We start from the raw sequence: 13,250 nt of genomic DNA, 5'->3' as shown, positions 1-13,250 counted from the left end.
CGATAACATTCGCAACAAGCCGAAACCAATCTGCAATAAGCTTTGGATCTTCGCATTGGGCCCTTTGGTAATCGTAAGGACGGTTCCAACGAGTTTTCAACTCTTTGCGACGTGCGACGAACCTCGAGGCCCAGCGCGTTCCAATGGGCCCTGCGTTACGTGTCGCGCGGATAGAATTTGCCATTGCTTCCACATCAGCAATCCGGGGCGGAAACGCTCGTGCATCTAAGTCCAGTATATGCTTGATAATTACCTCCTCTTCTAATTCTATCATAGTTCGTGAATTGGGCAAACTATCGCGTCGGAAAGGTACGCCGTTTTTACGCGTTTGGAGGGTGCTTCGGGGGACTTGGTACGTTTTTGCCGCTTGTCGGAGACTAAGTTTTTGGTCATTTTTGAGAGCTTGAAGGGCTAGCATTAAGTCTGCTTCGTTGTATGACTTTGCCATAATTGGTTGTTGAGAAAATCAAACATTAAGTTGGCCGGTCGCGTTGGCGCATGAAAATGGCCAGCTCGGTGTCATGGCCAGCTCGGTGTACATTCACGTTATTATTTAAGGTTTTAAAAAGTATTTCGCTAGACCGTAGGGGACGTTAAACAGATAAAGATAGTTTTAATTGCCGCTATGCCGCTGTTGCGACGCCCCTGAGACGGCAGAGCACGTAATCCTCTTTGGCGGGCTGTTGGAAGGACCGAGGGAACGATTACGGGCCGCCATCGCACCACGGCCACTATACTCTCGCAGAGACCTCGCAACGGCAACAGGAGGACCAGTAGTTAGTGGGACTATTGTAAGGTGGCTGCTAGGGACGGGTCGGACAGCTTCAAGGCCCAGATAGCATCAATCTTCTCAGGGGGGACTTTGTTGGTAGGTTGAGAACCAACGTAGTATGGTAGTGGACGTAACGCAGTCGCCAATAGGGCGAACCGACGACGCAGCGTATGTATTTAGTCCAGCCATTAGGGCACGGTTTGACATACGGGAGTACTAGTAGAGGTACCGGGGGCTTCGAGCCTACGGCGTATTTAATAATAATAATAATAATAGTTTTAATTCTATAGATTCCTATAGCTTAGGTAGTAGTACCTAGTTATCTAAGCTACAAGATTAACCTACTGGAGACAAACCAACCCCAGGGTCCGATAATAGAATCAGGGTGTTTCCATTCCGGAGCTTTGGCTGCGTATCACAAATGCGATCTTCATGAATACCCTTCAGAGACATACGGGAAGCCTTGGAGGAGATGGGAAGGTACGGCCAAGTACAGGGCTACAAAACCCCGCCTCAAACCAGAAGTAACCATCATAGAAAAAGAAAAGGAAACATCCTTTTTTGGCCTTCATATAAATCTGGAGGTAGCCTTGAACTAGTAGTTGAAATGGTACATCGCCACCGGTCTGAGCACATGCGTGCTAGTCATATTGACTAGTCCTTAAGTAAAGTCATTCTCACATCCATAGGCACAGTTTCCCACTTCCGGTGCCACCTGCAACCCAGTTATGCGTGGGGTGAAATTCCGCAACGGCCGGCACAGCTGTAATGCCTTGTCCATCCAGCTGTGCAAGCTGTTTCCCGTTGCTATCGTACACATCCACAAACCGATTCATATTCGCGATGGCGAACTTTTCAATTCCATCGGTCGGATTCGCCTGCCACTTTGGTTTCAATATGGTCACCCATCGGCCGGTTTGGTTGTTATGGCGAATAGAGTGCGTGGGCCCCATATCATCTTCAACGATGCCGTGGCCGGGTTTCCACTTCATTGCCTCGGAAAAGTCGTAGATCTTGATGGTGTCGTCATAGGATGACGTGGCGATATGACCACCACGACTCCACGAAGCGTGCGAGACGGACAGGCGCGAGGTATGTTCGCCCAAGAGGGATGGATGGCGCATGTCGCCTTCGCCCTTGAACATGCGCAGGTCCCAGAGTTTGAGGGTCCGGTCGAGGGAAGCAGTGGCAAAGAGGTGGGGTATGAGAGGATGCAGGGCAAATCCTCCAATCTTGTTGTCGGTCAAACTCCATATCTCGGCTTTGTCTTTGGCTCGTCGGTCGAACCGCCCGACGGAGCCATTCATGGTGGAGAAGACAAAGACATCCTTTTGCTCGGGAGACACATCGACACATGTGATGGGTAGTTCTTCGCTGTCGTCATCGGGTGCCCAGAGCTGAGTGCTGACTTGTGTGGAAAGATCCAGACAGCGGATGGACGAGTCATATGAGGACGTGATGATGGAGTTTTGGTCATATTGGGGCGTGATGATGGCTGAGATGGTCCTGGAGTGCATCTGAAATGCCGAGACGATGGGGATGGGAATATCTGCATCGTCGACGTAGTTTGGCTTTTCCTGGGAGGCATCAAATACTCCCAGAATGCCATTTTTGTCGCCGGCTATGACAACAGGCTTGTCCTTAATAGGGTGAAAGGCCAGCGCATAAACTCGCTCGGGTGTGAGCTTGATATCTGCGTTGGGTTTGGTCAGCCAACAATGCCCAAAGCATATTTGATGTAGCATCGCGGTGAAGACTGACCGTTGACTTGCCACCCGTCGTAGAGCTCGAGCTCGCTCATGCCTTTCCTGACATCCTTTAACTTTTCATCTGACATGTCCTTGACATCTTCCTCTGTAAACGTCCTTACTCCCGGCTGAGCTCCTTGCGCAAAACTAGCCAAAGCCTCAGTGCCATTAGCCCATCGCGCATCAAGCACCAGTCCTGACAGGTTCATATCACCTCCCTTGCGGATGCGTTTGGTAGGAGCCTCAGCGGCCTTCACTTCATACTCTGATTTAATGGACTCAAATTGAGTGTCTGTGGCACCAGAGACACGCGCACTCCGACGTGTAGGCATGACCCGCGTGGGAACAGCTGGCTCCAGTGCCTTCCTCTTGCGCGGTGCTGCGGGCCTTGGAGCTGGTCTCGCAGCCTTTGCCATTTTGGCACCCGTCTCGTTAGTTTCCTTGAGTAGTTTGGCATTGTTGGCCAAGTTGGCTCGCCTTCGTGCCTCAAAGGCACTGACGGCTTCGGGAGCCATGGCTGAATATGGGAAGATCCGAGACCTAAAGCAGCTCGAGGTGAGGGTTGCTGGGGAAGGGATTGTTGGGTATGATTGGTTATGATTGATCGTCGCAAAGATAACTTGTAATACAATAGACAACCATTGCAATGCACCCTGAATGACTAAGGAGATTGAGATGAGAATCTATCAGCCTGGCGTTACGAGTACGTACAAATTTTGAGTGCGTGGGTAAAATGATCTTCAAATTAGAAATATTAGAAATGCAAAGTGAAGCTGGATCTAAATGATGCGATGAAGGCAAATTAAATTAAAGATACGCGACACGGAGTCAGTAGGCAGCGCGTCAGGGTAGACACACTAACGACACCAAATCTGACGCTAGACCCGTAGTTTCATAGCACTTCTTGGCAGTACACTATTCTCCCTTGGAGCTTTTATCGATAAGGAGCACGCATGTAACTGTTACTGTTAGAATTGCAATTGTTGAACTTTGCTATGAAGGCGCAAACTTCGCTCAAGTGCAAAAAGCAACAATATGTCTACAACACTTTTACCATTCCTATACCAAACCCGGACAATGCTCCGTCCTCGTCAAGTGCCAGTCGCGGCCCTCCGACGTTCATTTCATTCAGCCCGACCCTGCCTTGCTCCAAAAAAACGCAAAGACCCGGGCACCGACATCCCCTTCGCCGACGACAACCTGCGAGAATATATCCCAGTCGAAAATGTCGATGGGGAGGAGACTCCATTGCGCGGCACCATCACTCCCACCGAGCGCGGCATCTTCGATCGCATCTTCGCCGATATTGCCGCCCGTGGCCTCCGTCCCCGGCAACAACACCAAAATCCACCTTCCCAACCGCCCACCGCCAAAGCCCAGCGATCTATCAACATGATTCTCGAGTCCGCCGCTGCCGACATCGACTTTTCCAAACGACCTAGCTCCATCGTCTCGCCTGCTGTCGAGGCCGGCGCTGCCAAGGATCGCATCAAGGCCCTTCAACGTTTCCCGCCTTCTCTACGCGCCGCTGCCCGCAAGTCCCTCGACCTCATGGAGCCAATGCAATCTGGCGCCCGCATGCCTGGTGCCCCCTCCGTATACTCCTTAGCAGAAGGCGGGGGAAACGGCACCCATGCCGCGGAATGGATGATTAAGGACAAGATGCGTCAGGCCGAGCTCGACGCCCAAAGGGAGCCCGAGCGGAGAAGGGTCGAGGATTTGATGTACGCGGCGAAGTCCGACTTTGAGCTTTGGCAAATTATGGAGAGGGAGGTTTTTACCCTCCCCGAGAAGCTCGGCATTCGAAGCCCCCAGCCCGATGCTCGCTCGACCGGTGACAATCGTACTAAGGCTTCCAAAATCAGCAACAAGGAGCAGAAGCAACAACAGCAGGGACTGAAAGAAGACGAGGAAATTTCATGGAAACGGTCGGCTGAGGCAGTGGATGGTACCGAGCATAGGCTCAACCTCTACGTCTACGGTCCGCTGTATCCCCAATTCCTCCTCCTCGGCCTTCGACTCCTCGACACCTCTTTTACCGCATCGTCGCCCCTCGCCCTTTCCGTCCTGCCGCGCATTAAGGAGCTCGGCCTCGAGTCTTTCATCTTAGGCGTCTCAACCCCCTTCTACAACGAACTCCTCGAGATTTTCTACGGGCGTCATGGGGACCTGTCGAAGATGCTGGATCTGATGGAGGAGATGCGCCATGCTGGTCTGTACTTCGACCAGGGCACTCTGTCCATTCTCAATCGCGTGCAGGAGCAGACGAGCATGCTGGCCCGGGGCGCCTTTGGCACGCTGGCCAAGGCCGTCATGACCATGCCCGAGTACGAGAAGTCGGTCCGCGATCGCATGTCGTACTGGCATGCTCATGTGGATGAATCCGTGAAACAACGGGAAATCGATCTGGACCATAGTAAACTCGCTACCAGTGGAATTGCTGTGGATATTTAGTCACATTTCGGTATTGAATCAAAGCTCGGTCTACTCGTACATGATCCCTGGACTTGTTGAATTATATATGCCAGTCCAATGGGATGAAAAGAGCGGTGGCATGGGCTGCACACGCGGTATTCGTCAAATTAAGCATGCAATATCCTCGCAGAGCATCAAAATCTTCGCGATGTGGGGAGTCTTTGGTGTTGAATCTCATATCCTCTACGTATGGCACTTGCATCGAGCGCCGGAAAGCGTGGGCGCATGGGTTACAACACCTTTTATGGGAAGCCCACATTCTTTGCCGTTGCTCGCCGTAGTAATTAAAATATTAGGTTTTAGCGGGAGCATAAATGAATCACTAAATGAATCACTATCATGGGATGCGCTCAGTTCCTGGCGCAGAAATTTCTCCTGAAGTTAGAACATTGAGGTCTCCTTGGGCAGATATACCTGCAGTCCTAGAGTAATTCACCCGATGATGCGGGACTACTGTTATTTATCGAGGGAGGATTCGCCCATTGGCCGTCCGGCCGCCTGGCCGCCTCGCTGCGCATTGTGTGACATAACACAGCTTCACGACGTAGCTATAATGGCTTAGCAGCCAGCCAGGGCACACATGTAAAACCATCTCTAAAAGATGGATTCCTCCATAGTGAATTCATTCTATCCCATTGACTGCAAGGGGTTGATGGGATCGCCCCAACCCTAAAGTCATGAGTAAAATACTTCATTGTTCTTCCACGGTATAAATACTTTGTTCTAGGCTCTGGCACCATGATGAAACCCTTCGATCGCATATACACCAACCATGTCCAACTCTCTCATTGTTTTCAGCACCGCCGATGATATTTATTGGGCCGATGTCGGCACTGAAAAAAAAAGGCAAAGGGAGATCAAATCCGACTAAGATGGAAAGAGGCAAGAGGCGCTTTTAGACCACAGCTTCAATCCCCAAAAAGCGGTAGTGCCGCCGCCACAAAAGTCAGCGATTAAGCTCTTGCCTTACGAGAAGCTCAGACGGAAGGGTCAACTGAAGGACCTTGCCCACATCAACACTGTGAAAGGTGATTAGATCAGGAAGCCTTGGTAATGTCGTCTATGGTTCATATAACGTATTTCACCCCCATTCCGACGCCCTATAAAACAAAACACCACGAATAACACTGCAATTTCAAACAACCACCACAAATTCAATTCTGAACAACTATACAATCGCTTTCGACAGTAGATACATTAGATATTTCTGAACCCGAATCATCAACAAGAGCTTCATTAGATACTTCTCTCATCCGCCGTACGTCCTCAATCCTTGCGAATTTCGCGTTTGGACTTATTTGCACCTTCTTTTTTTTCCGTGGCTTCATAAGCTCCAATCGCTGTTTCAAGCCCTCAATTTGTAATTCTGCGCTTACTAATAGATAATCCTTCTCATCAAACCCTTTTTTCATCTTTCTAAATAGCTGGCGTTGTGTAGTCATGTTAGTTTGTTGAAGTCGATTGAACTCCCTAAACTGGCGCTCTATATCTACGCTCTTCTTTGGCGTTGACCATACAACATTGCCCTCTGAAGGCGTCTGGAGCGTTTTCTGGACTTGCTGGGTTGTAATAAGAATATCTGGACCTTCGTGACGTGTGCGGTTGCTATTTTCAAGCAGAAGAGGGCTAGTAAGGGGCCTAGCGACATTTAGGGGCCATAGACCACTTGTACGCCAACCAGACTTGATATTTTGAGCCGTTAGGGCCCTCTGGCGTGCTCTGGCGTGACAGCGCATAAAATTCCGCTTGCCAAAAGGTGCTGAATCAGTTAATAGGGTTAAAAACCCGACCTCCTTGCGATATACTGTTTTCATAGCTGAGAACACCCCAACATCGAGGGGCTGAAGGACATGAGATGAGTGTGGGGGTAAAAATAATAAGTATATGTTGTTTTGATAGCAAAGAGACATAAAAGTACCAGTTGTGTGACTACCGTGACCATCCAAAATAAGTAAACGAGTGTCTGAAGGGTCCTGAGGAAGCGCAAGGGGTATAAAAACGTCTTCAAGCCATTTGATAGCTATCGTATCGTCTGTCCAGCCCTTGGGGGATGCCTTGAAGCGTCAGTCCTTGAAGTCCTGAAGATTTTTATCAGGGAACCACTGCTCTTGGATGTCCTTGCCCTTGAAAATAACCAGGGGGGGGGTAAGGTATTGCCGAGGGCATCCACACATTCCAAAATTGACGTCCACGCCCTCGAACCAGGCTGTTTCTGGTGTATTGCGCGTAAGGTAGCGCTCCCGACAACTAGCCCAGAGCCCCCTTGACCCTCCATAAGGCCATGCTAATCCATACTATACCTCCATTGCGGCTTAATCGCTTGAATTGCACGAATACGTAATTTTGAAGCAAACCAGGCTTGGATTACCTCGGTAGACGCGCCATTGATACGCTGAGAGTCGATACGGCGTTGCTTTTTAGTCTTTAGTGCTGGGTGACGCTTTAGAAAGGCTTCCAGCCAATTCTTGCCGAGTGGTTGGTGGTCACCTTTGAGGGCTAGGACGCGCTGCGCGAGCTCCTTGATTTGCGCGTGCGTTGGGGCTAGTCCAAGGGCTTCCTGGACCAAAACCCAGTCTGCTAAGTGTTTTTCTTGCACTGGAGATAGCCTCTGCTGGCTAACAGAGGCCTCGCGACTTGATTCAGCGCCTTGAAGTCTGTCGATAAGTGTAGTCCTTGGTATACCCCAATCCAGGCCAGCGCGTCGCACAGATTTACCATTTGCGACGTCTAGAACGGCGGCAGCGAGGTCTTCTTCCGTATATGAAGGCATTGATAGCAGATCAGATCGAATACTTGGAATAAAGTCAATTGAAGCAAAAGTAGTTGAGAAATAAAAGGATAATGTAAATAGCGGTGTAGTTATTGTTGGGGTTTACAGGGGTGTCGGAATGGGGGTGAAATACGTTATAGTCTACCTGTATGCGTCCCCCGCACCTGTAAGTGCTACCATCAGCTATTTTGAGCCATATAGGAACCAGAAGAACTCTGGGGCTGGATGCAGATTTAATTGCCACGGGGACAAAGACGCGCATGCCAAGGCAATGAGAGAATCAAACTGGTGCAATTGTTTTGGAGCAAAAGAGTCATTTCACATGACCTTGGGGTTATGAAAAGTTACCTTTTTTTCCGAGCTCGATATCACTCTGGTTGAGTCGCAGACATGCAGGACACCTAAATGTAACTATGGCTTTGTGAATCAAGGTCAGGGTCACACTTCTCCTTTCAATCAGATAATCAGATCTCTAGTGTTTCAGACTTCTTCACTGAGACTTTCCTTCACCACCTCCTGGGTGGTCATAATGTGCTGCGATGTCTATTTATCTTGCTCCGGGGCAATCTGAACGTACCATCGAGGCAGTACTAATGTAAGTTCTCTGTTCTCTTGTTATGATCCAAACACCTCCGTCCATATTTGTTTGATTCCCCGAGCCTTCCCATCTGCCAAGTCTAGGTCTCGATGAAGTCATCAGGCGGGGCAGTATATGCGCCGAATAGAAATTAGATTCCCATGGCAAGACTCATTTGATCACAATTTGGGCGCTGCAGTTCTTAAGTACAGACAGAAGCCCGTTGGGCTTGAAGTAACCCTGCAGGCTTATAGCTTTCTGAGGTCCATAGCCATTTCTGTGTCAACGTTGTTTTTATCACCGATTCGCATTTGTAGAAGCTGTGTAGTTGTGACACAGCAGTGAAGCTAGTCCCTATATTGTGTAAGCGCACTCAGATGAGTAACAGCGTCACACATATATATATGCACAGCAGCTGATGCATTATAATATGATTTTACAAAGTTCTCTCATTGAGGACACACTATGCGGGAAGGTATGTCGCGATCTCACCTATGGTTAGATGATGGCGTCATTGCTCATTGAGGTATACTTCAAGCGCAACACACACATACAGTAACCACAGCTTTGCCACAGACTCTTAAATCTGCCGGCCTCAAGCTAGAATAGATGAATTTCTGTGCAGTCCAGAATAAAGCGAAGGTCTTTTAGTGCTCTGCATCACCCAGCATCGAACATTATGCCAAGGAGTCAAGGACAAGTTCTCCACGGCCAAGATCCGTATCTAGCTTTAAACAGATGCTTTCCAGCTCGGAACGAGAAATGCTGTGTGGCACGTATGGTTCGGTCTCTGCTCAGAGCAAGACACTCCAATTGGACAGCTTGACAGCACGGTAATCTGGGTAGTTCGGTGACAAGCGAGCCGTGATATATTGATCCCGGACACGGAGTTGCGGCTCCGACTTCCCCGCCTACTTGATAACTTATTATAATGATAAGACCGTGGTTCAAGTCTTACCTTTTAACAGGCAGTCTTTCTAGCGGTTTATCTTTATTAGGCTATTTGTATTAAGCCATCGGAGCCGCCTCAAAGCCAGAGATAGAAACTATTGAATCCAACCATAATAAACGGCAGATGTCGACATCAGACGAGATGGTTCTAATATATACCTAAGTTGTTGCATAGGGCCACATGTAGACAGTGTAGCCAGGTAGTGCCAGAAGCAATACCTTTCTCCATTTAACAACTTTTGAAAACATTAGTACAAAAATTCCAACGCAATGAGAGTTTCAGGGGTCGTCGTCCTCGGCTTCGGGTCTCTTACGGTTGGCCAAGAAGTAGCGTCAACTCCATCAGCTTGCGCTCCAGTTGCGACCAATGCAGCCTACCCGTCGAACTCCAAGCTGCCAGACCCTTTTCTTCAGTCGAGTGGCACGCGCCTGGGAACCAACGATGCATGGGCATGCAAGCGAGCTGAGATCCGCGCCGAGATCCAGCAGTACGAGCTGGGACCCAAACCTCCCAATCCGACGGTCACGGCTACGTATTCGGGTGGAAACATTGCCATCACCTGCTCCGAAGGCGGCAAGTCGGTCTCCTTCTCGGTCTCGGTCGAGCTGCCAACGAGCGGCAAGGGACCATTCCCAGCCATCATTGGTCTGGGCGCGCCATCCATCCCCGTTCCTGCGGGTGTCGCTGTCATCAACTACAACAATCAAGACATTGCTGCCGACCTGCCACGAGCCTCAGGAAAATTCTACACACTATATGGCTCTTCACACAGAGCTGGGGGCCTTATCGCCTGGGCTTGGGGAGTAAGCCGCCTCATTGATGCGCTAGAAGCGCTCGGGTCAGCCGCCACTTCCATCGACACGTCCCGTCTGGCTGTGACGGGATGCTCGCGCAACGGCAAGGGAGCTCTCATATCCGGGGCCTTTGACGACCGCATCGCCCTGACCATCCCCCAAGAAGGCGGCTCGGGTGGGCCAGGATGTTGGCGCATCGCGGCGGATATGAAGAAGAACGGTACAAAGGTCGAGGATGCGCCGCAGATAGTGACGGGTGATGGCTGGTTTGCCACCTCCTTTTCCGACTACGTGAATAAGGTTGATACGCTTCCCTACGATCATCACATGCTCGAGGCGCTCGTGGCACCGCGCGCTCTCCTCGTAATTGAAAATTCGGGAATTGACTACCTGGGTCCCATCAGTACATACGGATGTTCGGTAGCAGGGAGTATGGTCTTTGACGCCCTGGGAGTGAAAGACCACATGGGGTTTTCACAGGCATCCCACGGGACTTCGCATTGTCAAATGCCCAGTTCGCAAAATCCCGAGGTGGCCGCTTTCTTCAACCGCTTTCTGCTTAACCAAACCTCGACGGCTACTGATGTGTTGAAGACAGATGGCAAGTTCAACTTTGTTGCTGGGCAGTGGATTGATTGGACGGCGGCGGCGCTAACTTGATGCTATAACAGTTGTTATTTCTTCAACTTCAACAATCACATTCTGTGTACACAGTCTTTGTAAAATAAAGTGCCAGCTTCGTATTGACTTTTGAGTTTTCGCAAGGTACGTACTCTCGAAATGGTAATGTGGCAAATGTACAACTCATCTATACCAACCTGTCTGTGTAACTTCTCTACTCCTGATATCCTCCTTCTAAGGCCGACACTTAATTGACATTATGAAGTCGTGCGACTCAAGCAGTGGTAAAAGTGCGGCGCTGTAACCATTTTGCAGTGCATGATACTATTGAAGTCTGTGTCGGCCTTCAAGGCTACTCCGTCAAGACTGCTAAGTCAAAGGAGAAAAGTAAAGCCGTAAACCGTACAAGGTATGGGTCAATATGACCTCTACCCATTGAACCACACAAGTCCTGGCTGTGGGGCAGGCATCAGTCATTTCTACCTATATAAGGCCTCTATGGCCGCCCTTCACTTCTCTCAGGACTCTCCAGAGATCATGACACTTTCAATACAAGACCATTTGCCCACAATCCAATAGTCTGGCTTAACTGGGCAGCAGCAGCTTACCACGGCCCAGCCTACTTGTCGTGTCTCAGTTTCTCCTGGCATGGCCTTTCTAATCGCGGAGGTCAAATGTGCGAATATTGCATCATCCGGACGATCCCCATCCAACTCCGAGGTTGTGTCACACACCATGAATTAGTGGTGAAACCTTGAGGACCTGGGAGTCGAGTAGAAATAGAGCTAATTTGTGGATGTTGGCACGTGTTACCCGTCTTTCTCTTCTTTTAAACTCATTGCCTCAGGTGTGAATTCAACTCTTCAGCTCGGAGTTCCGTTCGAGCGATTCCTAGTTCTAACGCACATCATCGTGATAGCAGCTCTGGATAGGAAATGTCAAAGCCATTGCGAGTCATCGTCATCGGCGCAGGTACGTCTTTAGAAGGCATCCTTATCGCCATTCTTAGTGAACTTCGGCTCATTCTGAAGGTCTGTCCGGCCTTGCCATCGCACAGGGGCTGAAAAAGGTGGGATCCCACTCCAGCGAGTAACACACCAACTGATTAAACCAGAATGACATTGATTGCGTCGTAGTCGATAAAGAATCCACACCCCGTGACAGAAACTGGGGCGTCACCATCGCATGGAGCCATCCATTCCTCCAGAAACTTTTGCCCGAAAACCTGTGGAATCGCCTCCACGAATGCCAGCCAGACCCTGCGTTGGACTCAAGGGAAGCTGGGTGCGAAAGTGTCATCATTCGCGATGGGCAGTCCGGCCAGACAATGGTTGAACCACCATTTCCCGGCGTAAGGAGACTGAACATACAGAAAACCCGAAGATCTTGGGGCGAGTGTGTGCACGTCAAATTTGGCAAGACCATCACAGGCATCACTCTCGAGGCTGATTCAGTCACTGCGCATTTTCAGGATGGCACCTCAGAAACTGGCAGCGTACTCATTGGCTCTGATGGGGGTGGGTCCTGGGTGCGTCGCTTCCTTTTAGAAGACGCAGCAGATGCCCAAGTTTTGCCATACATGTTCCTCAACTTCCCAATTCGGTATCCTGCTGAACAAGCCCGGAAGATGGAAAGGATGATGCACCCCATCGTCGACGTGGGTATCCATCCCAAGTCCATGTACATCGGCATATTCCTGCTCGACAAGCCCGACCTTTCGAGACCCGAGACATGGATCTTTTACATCTTAGCCACATGGCCCAAGGGCGAAAATGATGTCGTCGAGGATAGGAATTACGTGGATGAACTGAGGCAGAGAATGAATGGATGGGCCGACCCGTACAAGTCTGCGGTCGAATGGGTTACGACGGATATTCAAGCAAAGCCAGTGCCTCTCAAGATATGGGGCACCAAGCAGTGGGATAACCGTGGTGGCAGGGTGACTTTGAGTGGCGATGCAGCGCACAGCATGACATTTCGTAAGTCGATAAACCCGTTTCCGGCGAATCGAACACTAATGCCGATATGATGTAGATCGGGGCCAAGGAGCCAACAACGCGATCTGTGACAGTGAACGGTTTGTTTCGGCCATGGTTTCCGTCAAAAATGCAGACAGAAGTATCAAGGATGCTTTGGATGCCTATGATGCCGACGTACTTAGGAGAGGGGCTCAGGAGGTGGAGGTCTCGAGGGTTCAGACGGATGCACTGCATGATTACGCTAACTTTTTCAATAGCCCTATTATGCAGCACGGCATAAAACCAACTATTGACATCAACGCCAACGATGCTGATAAGGTGTAGTGGAATAGGGTAGAGTCATGAGACGATGCGCACCTCCCAATATGGTTGTGTACCATTCCAAATATGATTTAATTGTCCAAACATTACACGCCGGTTTCGAAGCGAGACTGTTACTCCACGTGAATACGCTTTTGGGTCAGTCCAACCAAAGTAGATACCAACCGAGCGGTTAGCTGCATTCATGCATCCTATAGGCCTGAGAGACCCTGATCTACACCGAAGTTATAGGCGGGCCAAT

The 13,250-nt window shown here is 49.9% G+C and overlaps 4 protein-coding genes across 4 annotated transcripts; 3 read left to right on the top strand and 1 right to left on the bottom strand.

Annotated features, from left to right (window-relative positions):
• Window positions 1-1,274: 1,274 nt before the first annotated feature.
• BCR38DRAFT_443291 (WD40-repeat-containing domain protein) lies at window positions 1,275-3,295 on the bottom strand. The gene is made up of 2 exons (XM_040860868.1): window positions 2,534-3,295; window positions 1,275-2,465 (listed from the first exon to the last, which is right to left on the bottom strand). Exons 1-2 carry the CDS (start codon window positions 3,033-3,035, stop codon window positions 1,450-1,452), a joined length of 1,518 nt encoding a protein of 505 aa, XP_040713266.1. The 5' UTR covers window positions 3,036-3,295; the 3' UTR covers window positions 1,275-1,449.
• A 226-nt stretch (window positions 3,296-3,521) lies between these two features.
• Window positions 3,522-5,305, top strand: BCR38DRAFT_443289 (uncharacterized protein). The gene has a single exon (XM_040860867.1). The coding sequence runs from the start codon at window positions 3,556-3,558 to the stop codon at window positions 4,972-4,974; it is 1,419 nt and encodes a 472-aa protein (XP_040713265.1). The 5' UTR covers window positions 3,522-3,555; the 3' UTR covers window positions 4,975-5,305.
• Window positions 5,306-9,563: 4,258 nt separating this feature from the next.
• On the top strand, window positions 9,564-10,748 carry BCR38DRAFT_412131 (uncharacterized protein; the record flags this gene model as incomplete). The annotated part of the gene is made up of 1 exon (XM_040858652.1): window positions 9,564-10,748. The coding sequence occupies one exon, from the start codon at window positions 9,564-9,566 to the stop codon at window positions 10,746-10,748; it is 1,185 nt and encodes a 394-aa protein (XP_040713264.1).
• A 586-nt stretch (window positions 10,749-11,334) lies between these two features.
• On the top strand, window positions 11,335-13,012 carry BCR38DRAFT_397907 (monooxygenase; the record flags this gene model as incomplete). The annotated part of the gene is made up of 4 exons (XM_040857675.1): window positions 11,335-11,681; window positions 11,741-11,778; window positions 11,824-12,688; window positions 12,744-13,012. Exons 1-4 carry the CDS (start codon window positions 11,645-11,647, stop codon window positions 13,010-13,012), a joined length of 1,209 nt encoding a protein of 402 aa, XP_040713263.1. The 5' UTR covers window positions 11,335-11,644.
• Window positions 13,013-13,250: the final 238 nt, after the last annotated feature.

Source organism: Pseudomassariella vexata, assembly GCF_002105095.1.
Source record: "Pseudomassariella vexata strain CBS 129021 chromosome Unknown BCR38scaffold_11, whole genome shotgun sequence".
NCBI lineage: Eukaryota > Fungi > Ascomycota > Sordariomycetes > Amphisphaeriales > Pseudomassariaceae > Pseudomassariella > Pseudomassariella vexata.
The sequence above is the reverse complement of the archived record's forward strand: the minus strand, read 5'-3'. Positions and strand labels throughout refer to the sequence as shown.

Bases quoted from the DNA above. Each gene is read 5' to 3' on its own strand.
- BCR38DRAFT_443291 (XM_040860868.1), bottom strand. From the start codon at position 3,035: ATGGCTCCCGAAGCCGTCAGTGCCTTTGAGGCACGAAGGCGAGCCAAC. The intron at 2,466-2,533 runs GTCAGTCTTCAC...AACCCAACGCAG, and splicing joins CGACGGGTGGCAAGTCAACG to ATATCAAGCTCACACCCGAG.
- BCR38DRAFT_443289 (XM_040860867.1), top strand. From the start codon at position 3,556: ATGTCTACAACACTTTTACCATTCCTATACCAAACCCGGACAATGCTC.